Source organism: Panthera pardus, unplaced genomic scaffold (assembly GCF_024362965.1).
Source record: "Panthera pardus isolate Hobbes unplaced genomic scaffold, ASM2436296v1 HiC_scaffold_22, whole genome shotgun sequence".
Lineage (NCBI taxonomy): Eukaryota > Metazoa > Chordata > Mammalia > Carnivora > Felidae > Panthera > Panthera pardus.
The window spans coordinates 33,377,574-33,397,520 of NW_026526788.1; the positions used below are offsets into that span (position 1 = coordinate 33,377,574).

A 19,947-nucleotide genomic window follows, 5' to 3' on the forward strand; every position below is an offset into this window, starting at 1 on the left:
TTGCAGAAAAACTCAAATATGATGAACTTAAGGAAGTCCACACCAAGACACATAATTAAAATGGCAAAAATTAAAGACAAAGAATCTTAAAAGCAGCAAGAGAAAAGGTAACAGTTACATACAAGAGAAACCTCATAAGGCTATCAGCTGATTTTTGAGTAGGAACTCTGCAAACCAGAAGGGTGTGGCATAATATATTCAAAGTGCTGAAATGAATAACCTACAATCAAGAATATACTACCTGGCAGGGTTATCATTCAGAAAGAGTTTCCCAGACAAACAAAAGTTAGAGTTCATCACTACTAAACCAGCTTTACAAAGAATGTTAAAGGCACTTTAAGTGGAAATGAAAAGGCCATAAGTAGAAGAAAATTTCGAAAGGAAAAATATTTTACTGTTAAAAGCAAACATATAGTAATGGTAGTAATCAATCCCTTATAAAGCTAGTATAAGTAGTAACTTGTATTATACCTATAAAAGTTGGTCAAGATACACCAAATAAAAAGATCTAAAATATGATATCATATACATAAAACATGAAGGAATAAAAATCTAGTGCTTTTAGAATGTATTCAAAGTTAAGGAACCATCAACTTAATACAGACTACTATATATAAATAGGATGTTACAGATGTCACACTGACAACCTATGACAGATACACGCAAAACAGAAAGGAATCCAAAAATAACAATAATGGAAGTCATCAAACCACAAGGGAAGAGAGCAAAAAAAGAAGAAAAGAACAGGGAAGAATGCAAAAATAACAAGAATACAATTAACAAAATGGCCATAAGTATATACCTACCAATAATTACTTTAAGTAAATGGACTAAATGCTCCAATCAAAAGAAATTTGGTGACTAGGGGTGCCTAGTGGCTCAGTTGGTTGAGCATCCAACTTCAGCTCAGGTCATGATCTCACAGTTCATGAGTTTGAGCCTGGCATCAGGCTCACTGCTGTCAGCACAGCACCCGTTTGGGATCCTCTATCCCCCTGTCTCTCTGCCCCTCCCCCACTCAGGCTCTCTCTCAAAAATAAAATTTGGTAACTGGATAAAAAAAACAAGACGCATATGTATGCTGCCTAAAAGAAACTCATTTTAGATTTAAGGACACACAGAGATTAAAAGTGAAGGGATAGAAAAAGATATTTCATGCAAATGGAAACCACAAGAAACTTAGAGTAGCTATACTTACATCAGACAAAAGAGACTTTAAAACAAAGAATATAGGGGCACCTGGGTGGCTCAGTCTGTTGGGCGACAGACTTTGGCTGAGGTCACGATCTCACAGTTTCTGGTTTTGAGCCCTGCATCAGGGTCTGTGCTGACAGCTCAGAGCCTGGAGACTGCTTTGGATCTGTGTCTCCCTCTCTCTCTGTCCCTCCCCCGCTCACAGTCTCTGTTTCTCAAAAAGTGAATAAAAACGTTAAAAAAAATTTAAAACAAAGAGAAGCATTACATAATAATGAAGGGATCAATCCAACAAGAGAATATAATAATTGTAAATATCTACACGTCCAATATAGGAGTACCTAAATATATGAAGCAAATATTAACAAACACAAAGGTAGAAATGTACAGTATAATACAATAATATGAGGGGACTTCAACATCCCATATCTATATATGTATATATCATTTAGATAGCAGATCAATAAGGAAACAGTGGCTTTGGATGATACATCACACATGGTAGAGTTAACAGATATATACAGAAGATTCCATCCTAAAACAGAATACACATGAAACAAGTATACATGGAACACTCTCAAGGATAGATCATGTTAGTCCACAAAATCAGTCTCAATAAATTTAACATTTAAATAATATCAAGTATCTTTTCCAATCACAATGGTATGAAATGAGAAACCAATTACAAGAAAAAAACAGGAAGAAATACAAACACGTGGAGGCTAAACAACATATTACTAAATAGCCCAAATGGGTCAATGAAAAAAATTGAAGAGGAAATCAAAAAATACCTGGATACAAATGAAAATGGAAACATGATGGTTCAAAATCTTTGGGACACAGCAAAAGTGCTTCCAAGAGGGAAGGTTATAGCAATACAGGGCTATCTGAAAAACCAAGAAAAGTCTCAAACTTTCAAATTTTACACATAAAGGCATTAGAAAAAGTAGAACAAAGCCCAGAGTTAGCAGAAGGAAGAAAATAATCATGCTCAAAGTAGAAACAAATGAATTAGAGACTACAAATCATTAGAAAAGATCACTGAAACTAAGGGCTGTTTCTTTGAAAATTAAAATTGATAAACCTTTAGTACCACACTCACCAATAAAAAAAGAGGGCTCAAATAAAATCAGAAATGAAAGAGAAGGTACAAACTAATCCAGAGAAATGCAAGGATAATAAGACACTATATCAAAAATCATATACCAACAAATTAGATAATCTAGAAGAAATGGATAAATTAATGGAAACATACAATTCTCTAAGAATAAATGAGAAAGAACTAGAAAATCTGAACAGATCAATTATTAGTAACAGAATTTTGAATTTGTAATAAAAAATTTTCTAAGAAAAGTCTGGGACATGATGCTTTACAGGTGAATTCTAGCAAACATTTTAAGACAAATTAATAACTACCCCTCTCAAACTATTCCAAAAAACAGAAGAGGAAGGAATGCTTCCAAGTTCATTCTATAAGATCAGAATTATCCTGATACAAAAGAAGACAAACACAAAAACATAAAATTACAGACCAATATCCCTGATGAACACACATACAAAAATCTTCAACAAAATATTAGCAAACTGTATTTTAAAATACGTTAAAAGAGGATTTCGGGAAGATGGTGGGGTAGGAGGACACTGGGCTCACCGTGTCCTGCTGATCGATTAGATTCCACCCACCTCTGCCTAAATAACCCAGAAAACCGCCAGAAGACTAGCAGAATGGACTCTCCGGAGCCAAGCATAGACAAGAGGCGCATGGAAGAGGGTAGGAAGGGTGGAGAGGTGGTGCGTGCTACACGGACTGGCGGGAGGGAGCCGGGGCAGTGGAGGGGCAGCCACCCAGCAAGGCAGAGCCCCCAAGTCTGGCTTGCAAAAGCGGAGGGGCCAGACTGCATGAGTTCTGACAGCCAGCAGGACTTACATCTGGAATGTTAAAAGTCAATAGCTCTGTTCTCAGAGAGCAGGGAGGGCGAGAGGACACCAGAAGGGAGAGTTGCTGAACCCTAGAAGACAGCACTCAGCTTGGCGGGGAACAAAGGCACTGGCAAGCGCCATCTCCCTCTCCCATCCTCCAGCCGAATTTCCAAAAGGAACCAGTTCCCATCACCAAACTTGCTTGCACCGCACAAACACCCAACTGTGTGCTTCTGTGGATCCATCCCTCCTCCGAGTCTGCCTCCCTCCTGGTGCTGATAGGCCCCTCCTGCACTACCAAAGGCAAAGTGAGCTGAGCCTGCTCCTCCTGCCCCTCGGCACCTTGCGGATCCACCCCAGCTAATACTCCAGATCCCATCGAAGCAGCACCACAATCCTGGCAGTGTGCAAGTAGCCCAGATGGGAGTCACACTACTCCACAGTGAGTCCTTCCCCTGGGAGAGGAGAAGATAAGGTACACACCAGTCTGATTGTGGCCCCAGCAGTGGGCTGGGAGCAGACATTGGGTCTGACTGAGGCCCTGCCCACTGTACTCTGGACAGTACAGGGGAAGTGCCCTGCAGTTTGGAGCTACCCCAGGGACTACCCAAAATGATGAAACGGAAGAATTCTCCTCAAAAGAAACTCCAGGAAGTAGCGACAGCTAACAAATTCATCAAAAACGATTTAAGCAATATAATGGAAAAAGAATTTAGAATAATAGTCATAAAATTAAACGCTGGGCTTGAAAAAAGTATAGAGGACAGCAGAGAATCTATTGCTACAGAGATCAAGGACTAAGAAATAGTTATGAGGAGCTAAAAAAAATAGTATAAATGATGTGCAAAATAAAATGGAGGCGACCACAGCTTGGATTGAGGAGGCAGAGGAGAGATCGGTGACTTAGAAGATAAAATTATGGAAAAAGAGGAAGCTGAGAAAAAGAGAGATAAAAAAAAAAAAATCCAGGAGTATGAGAGGAGAATTAGAGAACTAAGTGATGCAATCAAACGGAACAATATCCGGATAATAGGAATTCCAGAAGAGGAAGAGAGAGAGAAAGGGGCTGAAGGTGTACCTGAACAAATCATAGCTGAGACTTCCCTGATGTGGGGAAGGAAAAAGGCATTGAAATCCAAAAGGCACAGAGAACTCCCTTCAGACATAACTTGAATCGATCTTCTGCACGACATATCATAGTGAAACTGGCAAAACACAAGGATAAAGAGAAAATTCTGAAAGCAGCTAGGGATAAACAGGCTCTAACCTACAAAGGGAGACCCATAAGACTAGTGGCAGACCTATCTACTGAAACTTGGCAGGCCAGAAAGGAATGGCAGGAAATCTTCAAGGCGATGAACAGAAAAAAATATGCAGCCGAGAATCCTCTACCCAGCAAATCTGTCATTTAGAATAGAAGGAGAGATAAAGGTCTTCCCAAACAAACAAAAACTGAAGGAATTCATCATCACTAAACCAGCCCTACAAGAGATCCTAAGGGGGATTCTGTGAGTGAAATGTTACAAGGACCACAAAATACCAGAGACATCACTACAAGCATGAAATCTACAGACATCACAATGACTCTAAACCCATATCTTTCAATAATAACACTGAATGTAAGTGGACTAAACGCTCCAACCAAAAGACATACGGTATCAGTATGGATAAAAAAAACAAGACCCATCTATTTGCTGTCTATAAGAGACTCATTTTAGACCTGAGGACACCTTCAGATTGAAAGTGAGGGGGTGGAGAACTATCTATCATGCTACTGCAAGTCAAAAGAAAGCTGGAGTAGCCATACCTATATCCGATAAACTAGACTTTAAATTAAAGGCTGTAAAAAGAGATGAAGAAGGGCATTATATAATAAGTAGAGGGTCTATCCATCAGGAAGACCTAACAATTATAAATGTCTATGCACCAAATACAGGAGCCCCCAAATATATAAAACAATTAATCACAAACATAAGCAACCTTATTAATAAGAATGTGGTAATATCAGGGGGCTTTAATACTCCACTTAAAACAATGGATAGATCATCTTGACACAGGATCAATAAAGAAACAAAGGCCCTGACTGATACATTAGATCAGATGGACTTGACAGATATATTTAGAACTCTGCATCCCAAAGCAACAGAATATACTTTCTTCTCGAGTGCACATGGAACATTCTCCAAGATAGATCACATACTGGGTCACAAAACAGCCCTTCATAAGTATACAAGAATTGAGATCATACCATGCATACTTTCGGACCACAATGCTATGAAACTTGAAATCAACCACAGGAAAAAGTTTGGAAAACCTCCAAAAGCATGGAGGTTAAAGAACACCCTACTAAAGAATGAATGGGTCAACCAGGCAATTAGAGAAGAAATTAAAAAATGGAAACAAACGAAAATGAAAATACAACAATCCAAACGCTTTGGGATGCAGTGAAGGCAGTCCTGAGAGGAAAATACATTGCAATCCAGGCCTATCTCAAGAAACAAGAAAAATCCCAAATACAAAATCTAACAGCACACCTAAAGGAAACAGAAGCAGAGCAGCAAAGACACCCCAAACCCAGCAGAAGAAGAGAAATAATAAAGATCAGAGCAGAAATAAACAATATAGAATCTAAAAAGCCTGTAGAGCATATCAATGAAACCAAGAGTTGGTTTTTTGAAAAAATAAACAAAATTGATAAACCTCTAGCCAGCCTTCTCAAAAAGAAAAGGGAGATGACCCAAATAGATAAAATCATGAATGAAAATGGAATTATTACAACCAATCCCTCAGAAATACAAGCAATTATCAGGGAATACTATGAAAAATTATATGCCAACAAACTGGACAACCTGGAAGAAATGGACAAATTCCTAAGCACCCACATGTTTCCAAAACTCAAACAGGAGGAAATGGAAAGCTTGAACAGACCCATAACCAGTGAAGAAATTGAATCAGTTATCAAAAATCTCCCAACAAATAAGAGTCCAGGACCAGATGGCTTCCCTGGGGAATTCTACCAGACATTTAAAGCAGATATAATACCTATCCTTCTCAAGCTGTTCCAAAAAATAGAAAGGGAAGGAAAACTTCCAGACTTATTCTATGAAGTCAGTATTACTTTGATTCCTAAACCAGACAGAGACCCAGTAACAAAAGAGAACTATAGGTCAATATCCCTGATGAATATGGATGCAAAAATTCTCAATAAGATACTAGCAAATTGAATTCAACAGCTCATAAAAAGAATTATTCACCATGATCAAGTGGGATTCATTCCTGGGATGCAGGGCTGGTTCAACATTCGCAAATCAATCAACGTGATACATCACATTAATAAAAGAAAAGATAGGAACCATATGATCCTGTCAATCGATGCAGAAAAAGCATTTGACAAAATTCAGCATCCTTTCTGAATAAAAACCCTCAAGAAAGTCGGGATAGAAGGAACATACTTAAGCATCATAAAAGCCATTTATGAAGAGCCCACAGCTAATATCACCCTCAATGGGGAAAAACTGAGAGCTTTCCCCCTGAGATCAGGAACACGACAGGGATGTCCACTCTCACTGCTGTTGTTTACCATAGTGTTGGAAGTGCTAGCATCAGCAATCAGACAACAAAAGGAAATCAAAGGCATCAAAACTGGTAAAGATGAAGTCAAGCTTTCACTTTTTGCAGATGACATGATATTATACATGGAAAACCAGATAGACTACACCAAAAGTCTACTAGAACGGATACATGAATTCAGCAAAGTTGCAGGATACAAAATCAATGTACAGAAATCAGTTGCATTCTTATACACTAATAATGAAGCAACAGAAAGACAAATAAAGAAACTGATCCCATTCACAATTGCACCAAGAAGCATAAAATACCTAGGAATAAATCTAACCAAAGATGTACAAGATCTGTATGCTGAAAACTATAGAAAGCTTACGAAGGAAACTGAAGAAGATATAAAGAAATGGAAAAACATTCCGTGCTCATGGGTTGGAAGAATAAATATTGTTAAAATGTCAATACTACCCGAAGCTATCTACACATTCAATGCAATCCCAATCAAAATTGCACCAGCATTCTTCTCAAAACTAGAACAAGCAATCCTAAAATTCATATGGAACCACAAAAGGCCCCGGGTAGCCAAAGTAATTTTGAAGAAGAAGACCAAAGCAGGAGGCATCACAATCCCAGACTTTAGCCTCTACTACAAAGCTGTCATCATCAAGACAGCATGGTATTGGCACAAAAACAGACACATAGACCAATGGAATAGAATAGGAACCCCAGAACTAGACCCACAAAAGTATGGCCAACTAATCTTTGACAAAGCAGGAAAGAACATCCAATGGAAAAAAGACAGTCTCTTTAACAAATGGTGCTGGGAGAACTGGACAGCAACATGCAGAAGAATGAAACTAGACCACTTTCTTACACCATTCAAAAAAATAAACTCAAAATGGATAAAGGACCTGAATGTGAGACAGGAAACCATCAAAACCCTAGAGGAGAAAGCAGGAAAAGACATCTCTGACCTCAGCCGTAGCAATTTCTTACTCGACACATCCCCAAAGGCAAGGGAATTAAAAGCAAAAATGAACTATTGGGACCTCATGAAGATAAAAAGCTTCTGCACAGCAAAGGAAACAATCAACAAAACTAAAAGGCAACCAACGGAATGGGAAAAGATATTTGCAAATGACATATCGGACAAAGGGCCAGTATCCAAAATCTATAAAGAGCTCACCAAACGCCACACCCAAAAAACAAATAACCCAGTGAAGAAATGGGCAGAAAACATGAATAGACACTTCTCTAAAGAAGACATCTGGATGGCCAACAGGTACATGAAAAGATGCTCAATGTTGCTCCTCATCAGGGAAATACAAATCAAAACCACACTCAGATATCACCTCACACCAGTCAGAGTGGCTAAAATGAACAAACCAGGAGACTATAGATGCTGGAGAGGATGTGGAGAAACGAGAGTCTTCCTGCACTGTTGGTGGGAATGCAAACGGGTGCTGCCACTCTGGAAAACAGTGTGGAGGTTCCTCAAAAAATTAAAAACAGACCTACCCTATGACCCAGCAATAGCACTGCTAGGAATTTACCCAAGGGATACAGGAGTACTGATGCATAGGGGCACTTGTACCCCAATGTTTATAGCAGCACTCTCAACAATAGCCAAATTGTGGAAAGAGCCTAAATGTCCATCAACTGATGAATGGATAAAGAAATTGTGGTATATACACAATGGAGTACTACGTGGCAGTGAGAAAGAATGAAATATGGCCCTTTGTAGCAACGTGGCTGGAACTGGAGAGTGTGATGCTAAGTGAAATAAGCCATACAGAGAAAGACAGATACCATATGTTTCACTCTTATGTGGATCCTGAGAAACTTAACAGGAACCCATGGGGGAGGGGAAGAAAAAAAAAAAAAGAGGTTAGAGTGGGAGAGAGCCAAAGCATAAGAGACTCTTAAAAACTGAGAACAAACTGAGGGTTGATGGGGGGTGGGAGAGAGGGGAGGGTGGGTGATGGGTATTGAGGAGGGCACCTTTTGGGATGAGCACTGGGTGTTGTATGGAAACCAATTTGAAAATAAACTTCATATATTGAAAAAATAAAAAATAAAAAAAAATAACCATTGAAAAAAAAAGAAAGAAATCTTGCCATTCCCAACAACATGGATGGTCCTAAAAAGTATTATACTAAGTTAAATAAGATAGAAAAACACAAATACCATGATTTAACTTCTAAGTGTAATGTAAAAAACGAAATAGGGGTGCCCGTGTGGCTCAGTCAGTTAAGTGTCTGACACTTGATTTCAGCTTAGGTCATAATGTCACGGTTTGTGAGTTCAAGCCCTGTGTCAGGCTCTGCACTGATAGCGCAGATCCTGCTTGGGATTATCTCTCTCCGCCTCTTTCTCTGCTCTTACCCCACTCTTGCTCTTTCTCTCTCAAAATAAATATTAAAAAAAATAAGTGGGAAAGGGAAACAAAAGGGGAAAAGTAAGGGAAATAAAAACAGACTCACAGAGAACAAACTAGTGGTTGCCAGAGGGAAGGGTGGTGGGGGGATAAATGAAATAGGTGAGGAAGATTAAGAGGTACAAACTGCCAGTTATACAATAAGTCACTGGGATGAAAGTACAGTATAGGGAATATATTCAAAATATAGTAACAATTTTGGTAAGAGATGGTAACTATGCATCAGTAGCAAGAATTCTGAAATGTACATAATTGTCAAATCATTGTGTTGTACACCTGAAACTCATGTGTCAACTATACTTCAAGTAAAAAAAAAAAAAAATGAATCCACATATATGACCAGTGCCCAGACCAAGAATAAAATGTTACCAACACTTCACAAACCCTTCTCGTGCTTTCTCTCAGTCACTTACTAAACTTCTACATCCCGAAGAGTAACCCTATCCTATTAGGATTAATTTTGTCTGTTTTATAACTTTATAAGAATGGATTGCTATAGTATATACTATTCTGCATCTGTCTTTTTAAACTCAACATTGCTAAATTCAACTGTTTTGCTTGTAGTAATATTTTCATTGGTTTTTTTTAAACATTTTTTTAATCTTTATTTTTTTAATTTTGGGGGTAATTTTTATTTTTTTATTTTTCTATTTTATTTTTTTGATGGAGAAATAGTTTTATTTATTTTTTTGTTTTTCCTTTTTTTTTCTTTTTTTTAAAATATGAAATTTATTGTCAAATTGGCTTCCATACAACACCCAGTGCTCATCCCAACAGGTGCCCTCCTCAATACCCATCATCCACTCTCTCCTCCCTCCTACCTGCCAGAGAGAGAGAGACAGAGCATGAGCAGGGGAGGAACAGAGAGAGAGGGACACACAGAATCCGAAGCAGGCTCCAGGCTCTGACCTGTTAACACAGAGCCTGACATGGGGCTTGAACCCATGAACCATGAGATCATGACCTGAGCCAAAGTCAGATGCTCAATCAACTGAGCCACCCAGGTGCCCCAATATTTTCATTGTTATATTCTATTGTATGACTGTATCACATTTTACTGTTGATGGGCATTTGAGTAGTTTGCAGTTTACCAGCATATAGTGTTGGCAGGAATATTTTTGTATGTGTCTTTTATGCATGTAATACATGACTAAAAGTAGCACAAACGGGTCATAAAACATGCTATTCCAACTTCAGTGGCTACTGTCAAAAATTTTTCCAAAGTGGTTGCATCTATTTACACTCTTCAGTACTGTATGAGAGTTCCAGTTGCTCCATGTTTGCTATATTTGATACTGTGTGGGTTCTTTTTTAAGCCACTCTGTTGTATGCTTGTCGAGTTCTCCTTTAAAGCTAGTATTAGAGTTTAGAACCAACACCCTTTAAAAACTAACTAGTTAAGGGGAACCTCGTGGCTCAGTTGGTTAAGCATCTGACTCTTGATATTTGGCTCAGGTCATAATCTCAGGGTGGTGAGATTGAACCCCATGTTGGGCTCCGTGCTGGGTATGGAGCTGCTTGAGACTCTCTCTCCCTCTCTCTGCACTTCCCCCACTGTCTCTAAAAACAAAACAACACAAAATAAAAAAACTAACTGGTTTATGAGTTTAAGGTTTTGATAATATGAGATAAATTATAAAGTCCACAGTCATATCCAAACTGCAATAATAATAAATACTTTTTTTCTTAAATTTTAAGTAGGCTTCATGACCAATGTGGGGCTTGACCTCACGATCTGAAATCAAGAGTGGCATGCTGTACTGACTGAACCAGCCAGGCAACTCAATAATAAACACTGGCGATAAATAAAGAGACTCTTTCAATTTTTCAGTATCAAGCATTGAGATATCAGAAAAAACTTTCATTTCACCTTTCACAATTTACCAAGGTTGGGCTGTTGCAATTACTCAGCTCTGCCCTTGAATGCAGCCATAAACCATATGTAAATGTGTGGATGTGGCTATGTATACTTCTACAGACTCTGTATATATGTGATTAAATTTCTTTATATTAGTATGATACTAATTCTGATAGGGTTCTGTAAGGAATAAATGAGTTACATTAGAGGATATAAAATAGTTACTGGAATATGTAAGAGTGTAATAAATGTTAGATATTATCATTACTTTTTAAAAATAACCTCTTGAAGTATGGAAATAACTCTTGCATTTTTGGATTTGGTGTGGACCAGTTGGTTAGTTGATATCAGAGCCAACCTACCGGTGCTGGTACAAACCTATCCCTACTACTAAAGCAACTTTTTCTACCCCTCCATGAGGAACAAAGCCAAACTGCATAGGACCATTTGACAACTTGTGGTATTTTAAGGTTTGTCAACTGTAACCCAAAAGTATGTAAAACCTTGAGGAAATGTAAACATTTATTTTTATAACTTGTTGTTTTCACAGTCATTTAAACTTCTTTTTAAGTTTGCTTATTTTGAGGGGGGGGAGGGGCAGGGAGAGAGAGAGAGAATCCCAAGCAGACTCCACACTGTCTGTGCAGAGCCCAACACAAGACTCGAACTCACAAACCAGGAGATTGTAACATGAGTCGAAATCAAGAGTCAGATGCTTAACAGACTGAGTTAAGGTGCCCCTAACCACTCTAGTCATTTAACTTTTAATCAGGCCATTTTAAAAATCCAAATTATGAAAGAATATTTTATTTTTTTAATATTTATTTATTTATTTTGAGAGGGGGTTAGGGGAAGGGAGAGAGGGAATGAGAATGAATCCCAAGGAGGCTCCACATGGTCAGCACAGAGCCTGATGTGGGGCTTGATCCCATGAAACACAAGATCATGATCTGAGCTGAAATCAAGAGTCAGATGCTTAACCAACTGAACCACCCAGGCACCCCCCTTTTTTTGAAAGAATATTTTAAAACCAAACCTAATAATTAAAATGAATAATTATTGTTACTATTAACCCTAATTTGCTAATGCAGAAACAAGCTTCGCTGGACATTTCTGTCAAGAAAAGATATACTTTCTCTGAATCAAACCAGAGCAGGAAACCAAATGATGATAATGGAAGTGATTTAGAAACAATGAAGACCCAGAGTGCATGTCAATTCTACTCAGAAACATGATTCCTCATCTTGAATTGAGCTTTGGAGCTATAACTGATGATGAGAAGTGCTAAAATCCCCAAATCCAGTGTTTTGAAATTATGATCAATGATGCTATAAACAATCTTGAACACTTCTCCTAGTACACATGTGTAAGATTTCCTCTAGGGTATATACCAAGGAATACAGTTTTCTGGGTCATAGATAATATGCATCATCAATTTACTAGATAATATCAAATTATCCAAAGTGATTGTACCAGTTCTGTATGCCCATTAACAAGTACACAAGTTCCTGTGTGCAGTCTCATCAGTACTTACTAATCAATGTTTAATTTTTTGACAACACTTAAAAGGAAGTTTCATTGTGGTTTTCTTTATCCATTTTAAAAATTAAGTTATAATTTACATACAGTAAAATTATCTTTTTAGTGTGTAGTTCATATTTTTCATTTTTCCTCTGTGCTTAATTCAGAATTATTTCTTCACATTTTTCTTCTAGTTCACTAATTCTGTCTTCAGCAGTATCTAATCTATTAATTCTGTTTTTAATTTTAGCATTTCTAGTTCTCTTCTGTAGTTTTTTTCTTTTCCAAATCTACTTGGTTATAACACTAGCCAGATTTAAGGGCTTTAGAGCCACATGTGGCTGGAGGCCATTATATTGGACAGTGCATATGTAGAGTATTTCCATCAACTCCAAATATTCTATTGGACAGCTTTGCTCTAGAGTTGTTTTTCCTTCTGCTAGGTACAAGTAGGTATCACCAGCCTTGGAAACCACTTAACTTAATTTGAGGGTTGTTTTTTGTTTTTGTTTTGTTTTTTGAACCATGCAGGTGGTATTAAGTTGGGCTGTAAAAATGCATGAAGCTTATCTTGAGATTATGAATTCTCAGGGAAGATTATTTTTCGGTTTTGTTGTGGGTCTGAAGATATCCATGGGTAACAGATTCTATTCCTTTGTTCAGATGATGAGAGTAATGTTGCAAACACCAGACCAGTTTCAGAAAGCCCCTGTGTGCTGAGTGAACCACAACCCTTGGTTTTACCTCGAGTGCCACAGTCGAAGGTGCTGTCCATCACCTCAAATACAGTAAGCCCCACACGGGAATGTACTGGAGAACCTACGACTGTTCTTGCCAGAAGTTTGCTTAGAGTTATTTGCCTTAATTTTATTATTTATGACTTAACTTTTTTTCAGTAATGTGTTTATCACAATAATCCAGTGACTCTGCACTTGTAAGTTTAATTTCAGTTTAAAAAATTAATAGCTAATTAGGGTTAATAGTCAGCTTTTTTAAAAAGTCACCCATAAGTTACACAACGTAGAATCAGCTATATGGTTAGCCTAAGTCTGTTTGGGAGAAGAATAAAGGATATGACGAAAAGGGTAACATCCTATGCTTTGAATTTCTCCATTTTGACTCCTTTTTCTCTTCTCTCAGCCTACCTGATTTTTATTTTTGACATTTGAATCTGTTGACTTTTTTGCCTTTTGGGTGTTTAGTACTCATTAATAACTGAGGCATAAAAAGCAAACCAAAGTAAGGAAAAAGAAGTCCCAATTAAATCTGTGGACAGACATAAGGACAGCCATTTCTTGCAGAAGGCTGATGAACCTGGTCTCACATCGCCTCATCTAGTCCCAATTCCTACATGGTAGTTTCAGTGTTAACTTGTGGCCAAAAAAAAGGGGGTGGGGGGATTCTAATCCTTGAGCCATGCTCATCAACCCTGAGTTTTACAACCAGATCTAGTATTTGCTTTGTTGGCATACTGGCTGATATTGTCCTGCTGGATTTACATATGTGTTACATAAAAATAAAATCAGGAAGGCCCATCCATATCTTATCACATTGGTGGCTTAACCAGGTAAACTAATGTTCTTGGTGGTAATAAAATACTTCTAACATGCTTAAGTAAGTGGTCTGACTATGGGTTAGGTACCCTAAGTTATGAATAGTTAACTTAAATGTTTCTGGCTGCTAGTGACCAAAGGAAAGAGAAGCGTTAGTTCAAAGATTCCTGAGAGAAAGTAGGAGGAAAATGCATGCTACAGCAGAAAAGGAGATAGCCAGAAAGGGCACTGAACTGATGATCTGACAGAGAAAATCAACAGCACTTCAAGGTGGCAATGTCAGTCCAAGGAAGATTAAACCCTGATAACACTAGAACAAATAAGATTAACTCTTTCTAATAAAAGTCTTCAGATTTTAGGTAATGACAGTAGCTGACTGCTCCAGGGTAGTGAAAGAGAAAGTATGTTTGTGCAGAGTAGAAGATTGTTTGATGGTGAAAGAGATTACATCAGAGTTTACTTTTTTTTTCCTATTTTTGTTTCATATTTTGTTTTCTTTTTGGTTTTCTTTTCTAATGTAAATAATGATAGTAATGAAGTTCTCTATCCCTTATCAGAGTGGCTGTCAACAGCTTTCATCTCAGTTGATCAGGCTTCCCTTGCCTGCTGTCATTTAAAAATGAAGAGAAAAGGACTCTGACTTGTGATTTTAACAGTGGACTTGGGGACCCAGCTAGGCTACTGGAGAAAGATATTACAAAAGTTAAGGCATAGGAGAAAAATGTACAGATCTCCTAATTTGTAAATATTATCTTTCGGCAAAGTTGGGAAACCAAGCAAGTATCTTCACCGACCAATAACAAGTAACATTTTCTTTTGACATGTAGATGAATCTCTGTCAAGCAGCAAGTGGTCATCAGCCAAATGTGAATGGTCTCTTGGTCCATGGGATGCCTCTACAACCAAGAAATCTCTCCCTAATGGACAAGCTACTGTAAGAAGTATAAAGTTTTAATAGACTCTAGAATTTACATAGATCACTGAGAAATAAAAGGAAAGCTAAATCAGTTGATCAATATGCATATTGAGTACCTACCAAGCAACCAGAGAAATTTGTGAAGTAAAAACATCTAAGGAAATGGTTTCCATCCTAAAGGAGCAGATAATGTAACTGGAAAGAGAAGACACACATGGGTAAAAAGAGACCCATACAGGGCATCTTTGTGACTGAATGTCAAGTGTGTGGTACCCAGAATGAATGCATGGTGATCCCAAAGAAGGAAGGCATTTTGGTGGGTAACTGTAGGTTTGAACTTTTCCTTCAAAGATGGGAGTTTGGATAAGCAGAGAAGAGCAACAATGCTATTGTAGGTAGGAGGAATGGTGTGGGAAAAGGTTTGGAAACAAGAAAATAAGAACTGTTTAGAAGAGAAAGCAGACCAGTTTTGCTATAATGAGAAAAGGAAGAGGTAGGTCACAATTTTAATGCTTCTGACCTAAGACCACTGACAATCTTTCAGAGTTAAAACAGATATATCATGGTGTAATTAGTGGGAAAAAAGGCTATGAAATTGATGAAGGCTGGGACCAGACTGGGGGTTTTGAATGCCATGTTTTTGAGATCCATTTATGTTGTTGCACATGATCTTCTCTTTTATTGCCAAGTAAGATTCTACTGTAAGAATACATCACAATTCATTTTCCATTCTCCTGTTAGTGAACACCTGAGGTGTTTCCAGATCGGGGCTGTTATGCTTAAAGGCACTATAAACATTCTTGCACAGGTCTTTTTTTTTTGTAGACCTATGGCCTCATTTTTCTTGGGTCAGTATGTAGACCGTGTCATAGGACAAGTATATGTTTAATTTTATAAGAAACTGCCATAGTTTGCCAAAGCTAATTACACCATTTGACACTTCTGCCAGCAATGTATGATTCAGTTGGGAGCACATATATTTAAATCAGGAATCTGAAAGATAGATTTCACAGCAGAACACAGATTGAAGCAGGAGGAACTGAAGGTAAAGAGTCTAATTAACATAGGGATTCAAGGGGCACCTGAGTAGCTCAGTGAGAAGAGCATGCAACTCTTTATCCTGGGATTGTGAGTTCGAGCCCCATGCTGGGGTGGAGAGATTACTTAAAAAAAGGGGGGGGGGGCGTCTGGGTGGTTCAGTCGGTTAAGCGTCCAACTTTGGCTCAGGTCATGATCTCACATCTTGTGGATTCGAGCCCCACATTGGGCTCTGTGCTGACGGCTCAGAGCCTGGAGCCTGCTTCAGATTCTGTGTCTCCCTCTCTCTCTGCCCCTCTCCTACTTGCACTCTATCGCTCTCAAAAATAATAAAACACATTAAAAAACTAAAAGAAAGGGGCACCTGGGTGGCTCAGTCAGTTAAGCGTCCAACTTCAGCTCAGGTCACAATCTTGCGGTCTGTGAGTTCGAGCCCGGCGTCGGGCTCTGGGCTGATGGCTCAGAGCCTGGAGCCTGCTTCGGGTTCTGTGTGTCTCTCTCTCTATGCCCCTCCCCTGTTCATGCTCTGTCTCTCTCTGTCTCAAAAATAAATAAACGTTAAAAAAAAAAAGCTAAAAAAAATAAGAATTATATATGTGTGTGTCTATATATACATGTGTGTGTGCATGTGTGTGTATGTGTGTGTGTGTGTGTGTGTGTGTGTGTGTGTTCAAGCATGAGCTACTAAAAGTCTGTACTCAAGTTGTAGCAAAAGATAAGAAAGGAATGGAATATTTTAGGAGCTACTGTAAAAGAAATCAGATTCTATAAAAATAGAAGAACCAAAGTCAACTCTGAGAAGGGAAACTTGTTTCAAGGGAAACTTGTTGTGGGATAAAGATGAATTTGGTTTGGGGTGTGTTGAGTTTATAATGCCAGGCCATCTCACTGGCAACATCAAAGAGGTCACCTTTGGAAGGTGATCTAGAAGTCACTTGGCTAGAGGTGATACTGAATCCAGAATTATAAATGAGTAGTCCAAAAGACAAAATAAAGATAAGCATAGAGCACTTAAGGCCTAAAGCTTCTGTAATGGAAAGGAGTTTGGGTGTGGAAAGGCTAATAAGTGAATGGTTAGGGAGGCAGGAAGACCAGCAAGATCTCTTGTGAGTAATGCTCAAGGTTTAGTCCATTCCTTGATGGGTATTTCCTCTTCACAGTCCTCCAAACACTAAGGTATAGTTTGCACAACAAGACATCAAAGGGCCTGAAAGTTTGAGAAACTTGTTGAAAGCCAAAAGAGCATGTGGTAGAGCTTAATTCTTTCACTTTCCCTCCATTTCCTTGTCCAAATGCTCTCCTAGGTGTCTTATAGCACAAATGTCTCTCCTATGTTTTAAAAAAACAAAATAAAAACCCCCAAATCTGTAGGGCAAAGTTTAAACTACTGAACTGTTTCGGCATGATATTTTACTTATCCGAGTACTTACAGAAAGTGTTATTTCAGTTGCTTATGCAAATAGAGATCTTCTGTAGTCCTAGTGCCCTGGGCAGCAGGAGGCTCTGGACCTTTTACCTGCTTCCAGCTTTCCAAGGAACCCAAACCCCTACCCCCGCAGGCTCCAACAAGCGTGGCATTTTTTTTTTTTAAATTTTTAAATTTATTTTGAGAGAGCAGAAGTGGGAGAGGAAGAGAGAGGGAGACACAGAATCCAAAGCAAGCTCCAGGCTCTGAGCTGTCAGCACAGAGCCCGATGCAGGGCTCGAACCACGAACTGACAGATTATGACCTGAGCCAAGGTAGGACATTTAACGGCCTGAGCCACCTAGGCGCCCCACGAGCTCAGCATTTTAATCTTTGAGTGGGAGCCACACCGGTGCCACGTTGCTTCCAAGCAGCAATATTTGCCTTTCAACTAAGTCTTTCCTTTGGCACAAAGAATGCCTCAAATATGGTGGGGATCTCATTCCCTGAGGTAAACTTTCGGGAAGCACTCTAGTGTAGGTACTCCTCAGGTTGGCCTTCACTGTAACTGAAGAAGTCATGGTCTTGGCAGGTGAATAATGGATTTGCTTTCCCAAATCTCTATTCTATTAAATTACTTGTATGACTAAAATGATGTCCTTTTAAGAACACATTCTCAGAGTGCCTGGGTGGCTCAGTCGGTTAAGCATCCGACTCTTGGTTTTGGCTCAGGTCATGATCTCACGGTTCGTGAGTTCAAGCCCCACATCAGGCTCCGCACTGACGATGTGGAGCCAGCTTGGGATTCTCCCTCTCCTCCCCTCTGTCTACTCCTCCCCTGCTTGCTCTCTCTCAAAATAAATAAACTTAAAAAAAAAACAAAAACAAAAAAAAACAGAACACATTCTTATGCCTGAACTAGATTATGTAGTTTGTATAAACTAGATTACTTTGCCTTTTTCTCCCTTGAATGTATTTTACACTCTAAGCTTTTGAGTCCTGTTTCTCTATACATAGCAATTCTGATTTCATTGTGGGTTTCTGATTTGGCCACTAGAGATCTTGATGACAAGCTACTTATGAGACCTGGATCCAGTACCATCCTTTCAACCCGAAATTGGCCGAATCGAGCCCTGGAGCTTAGTACATCAGCTCTGTCATACACAGTGCAGTCCGCCAGGAGACGCAATCCCCCACCACGTACGCTTCATCCCATCAGCACAAGCCATTCACGCGCTGGAACGCCAAGGCCTGTGGAAGAAATCCTCAGAGGATCCCGAGTGTAGGTTTCAAAGCAGAATTTTTGGAAACTGTGATAAAACTAATGAAGAATTTTATGAACAGAATGAATTTAAATGTAGCATTAAAATATATGCTTAGAAATTAATCATTACATATTCTCATGATTGTTTAAATTCAATATAGAAAATATGTGGTTACATTTGAATATAATACGGTTATTGGATCTTTCTGTTAGTCTAGCTTAAGATTTATATTTCTACAAATGAATGGCTAGAATACTTCAGTGACACTTATCTAAAGAATAAAACATATGTATCTTATTAAACATCTTCCTTAGTGGGTATATGTTCAGTGAAACTCATCCCAAAATAATAGATCCTCTGAATATTATTCTGTACCATTGGGATCTGCTTATTCTACTGACAATGATAACATTTTAACCTCAGATAAGTACTTGCCTACATGCCAGGAAAAATAAACCTTAGCACTTCTTAGGAAATAACACTAAACATATTCTCTTCCCTTTTCCTACCCTTACTTCACTTTGAGCCTCATAATGCAAAAAATATTTAGAAGCCAATTTTTTAAATAAAATTCTCTCATTAGTTGTTGATTCATAAAACATATTAGGATGTTTGATTCTAAGTCTATGATCAAGGGTATGAGGTAATATGGCTATAACTGTGTTTTGAATTCAGCTTCTAAATTAAGCATATGTCACTATGCTTCTCTCCCAACATGTCATTCGTGGACTTTGATTTTTCAATTTGTTTTAATTTGTCCCCATAGATTCAGTAAGAGATGTCTATACCGACCACAAATCTTTCATGACACCAGGGTTCTTCTCACCTGGTGAGAACTATTTTATTATGTTGATGTTGATACTGATACAGCTATAGATTAAATTTATTGAGGATGAGTGTGGATAAGGGAGGACTACTGTTATTAGTGAAAAGGACAATCAAAAGGCCCAGAACTGTGGAGAATTCCATCAGATACGAAATTACAAATCCATAACAGGTTAACACCATGCAGTGTTAACACCAGACAGGGAAAATTTCACAAAGAGCTCAACTTATGCTGTGTGCCCAGGATAAAGTTTCAACAAAAATCAGAAAATACTAAGAAAAATACTATGAAAATACTATGAAAAAAAAAAACCAAACTCTGATTTTCCAAAATCCTTTCACTGAGATTTCTTTACGTAAAAACATAAACAGTTTAAAGCATCTGTGCATGACATTAACTCATCTCCTTCATTTCTTTGGTTCTAATTAGTTCTCTTGTATTGTTGTAACTTTA

General features: G+C 38.3%; 1 protein-coding gene across 7 annotated transcripts in view; it reads left to right on the forward strand.

Annotated features, from left to right (window-relative positions):
* FAM149B1 (family with sequence similarity 149 member B1) overlaps window positions 1-19,947 on the forward strand; it is an 86,488-nt gene that overhangs the window by 61,592 nt on the left and 4,949 nt on the right. For 3 of the 7 annotated variants that reach the window (XM_019444512.2, XM_019444515.2, XM_053909540.1), the window contains exons 8-11: window positions 13,155-13,279; window positions 14,872-14,978; window positions 18,461-18,685; window positions 19,435-19,497. In XM_019444512.2, the coding sequence (XP_019300057.1) occupies window positions 13,155-13,279; window positions 14,872-14,978; window positions 18,461-18,685; window positions 19,435-19,497 (520 nt within the window). The remainder of the gene's footprint in view (window positions 1-13,154; window positions 13,280-14,871; window positions 14,979-18,460; window positions 18,686-19,434; window positions 19,498-19,947) is intronic. The other 4 variants (XM_019444514.2, XM_053909538.1, XM_019444513.2 and 1 more) reach the window with 3 other exon arrangements.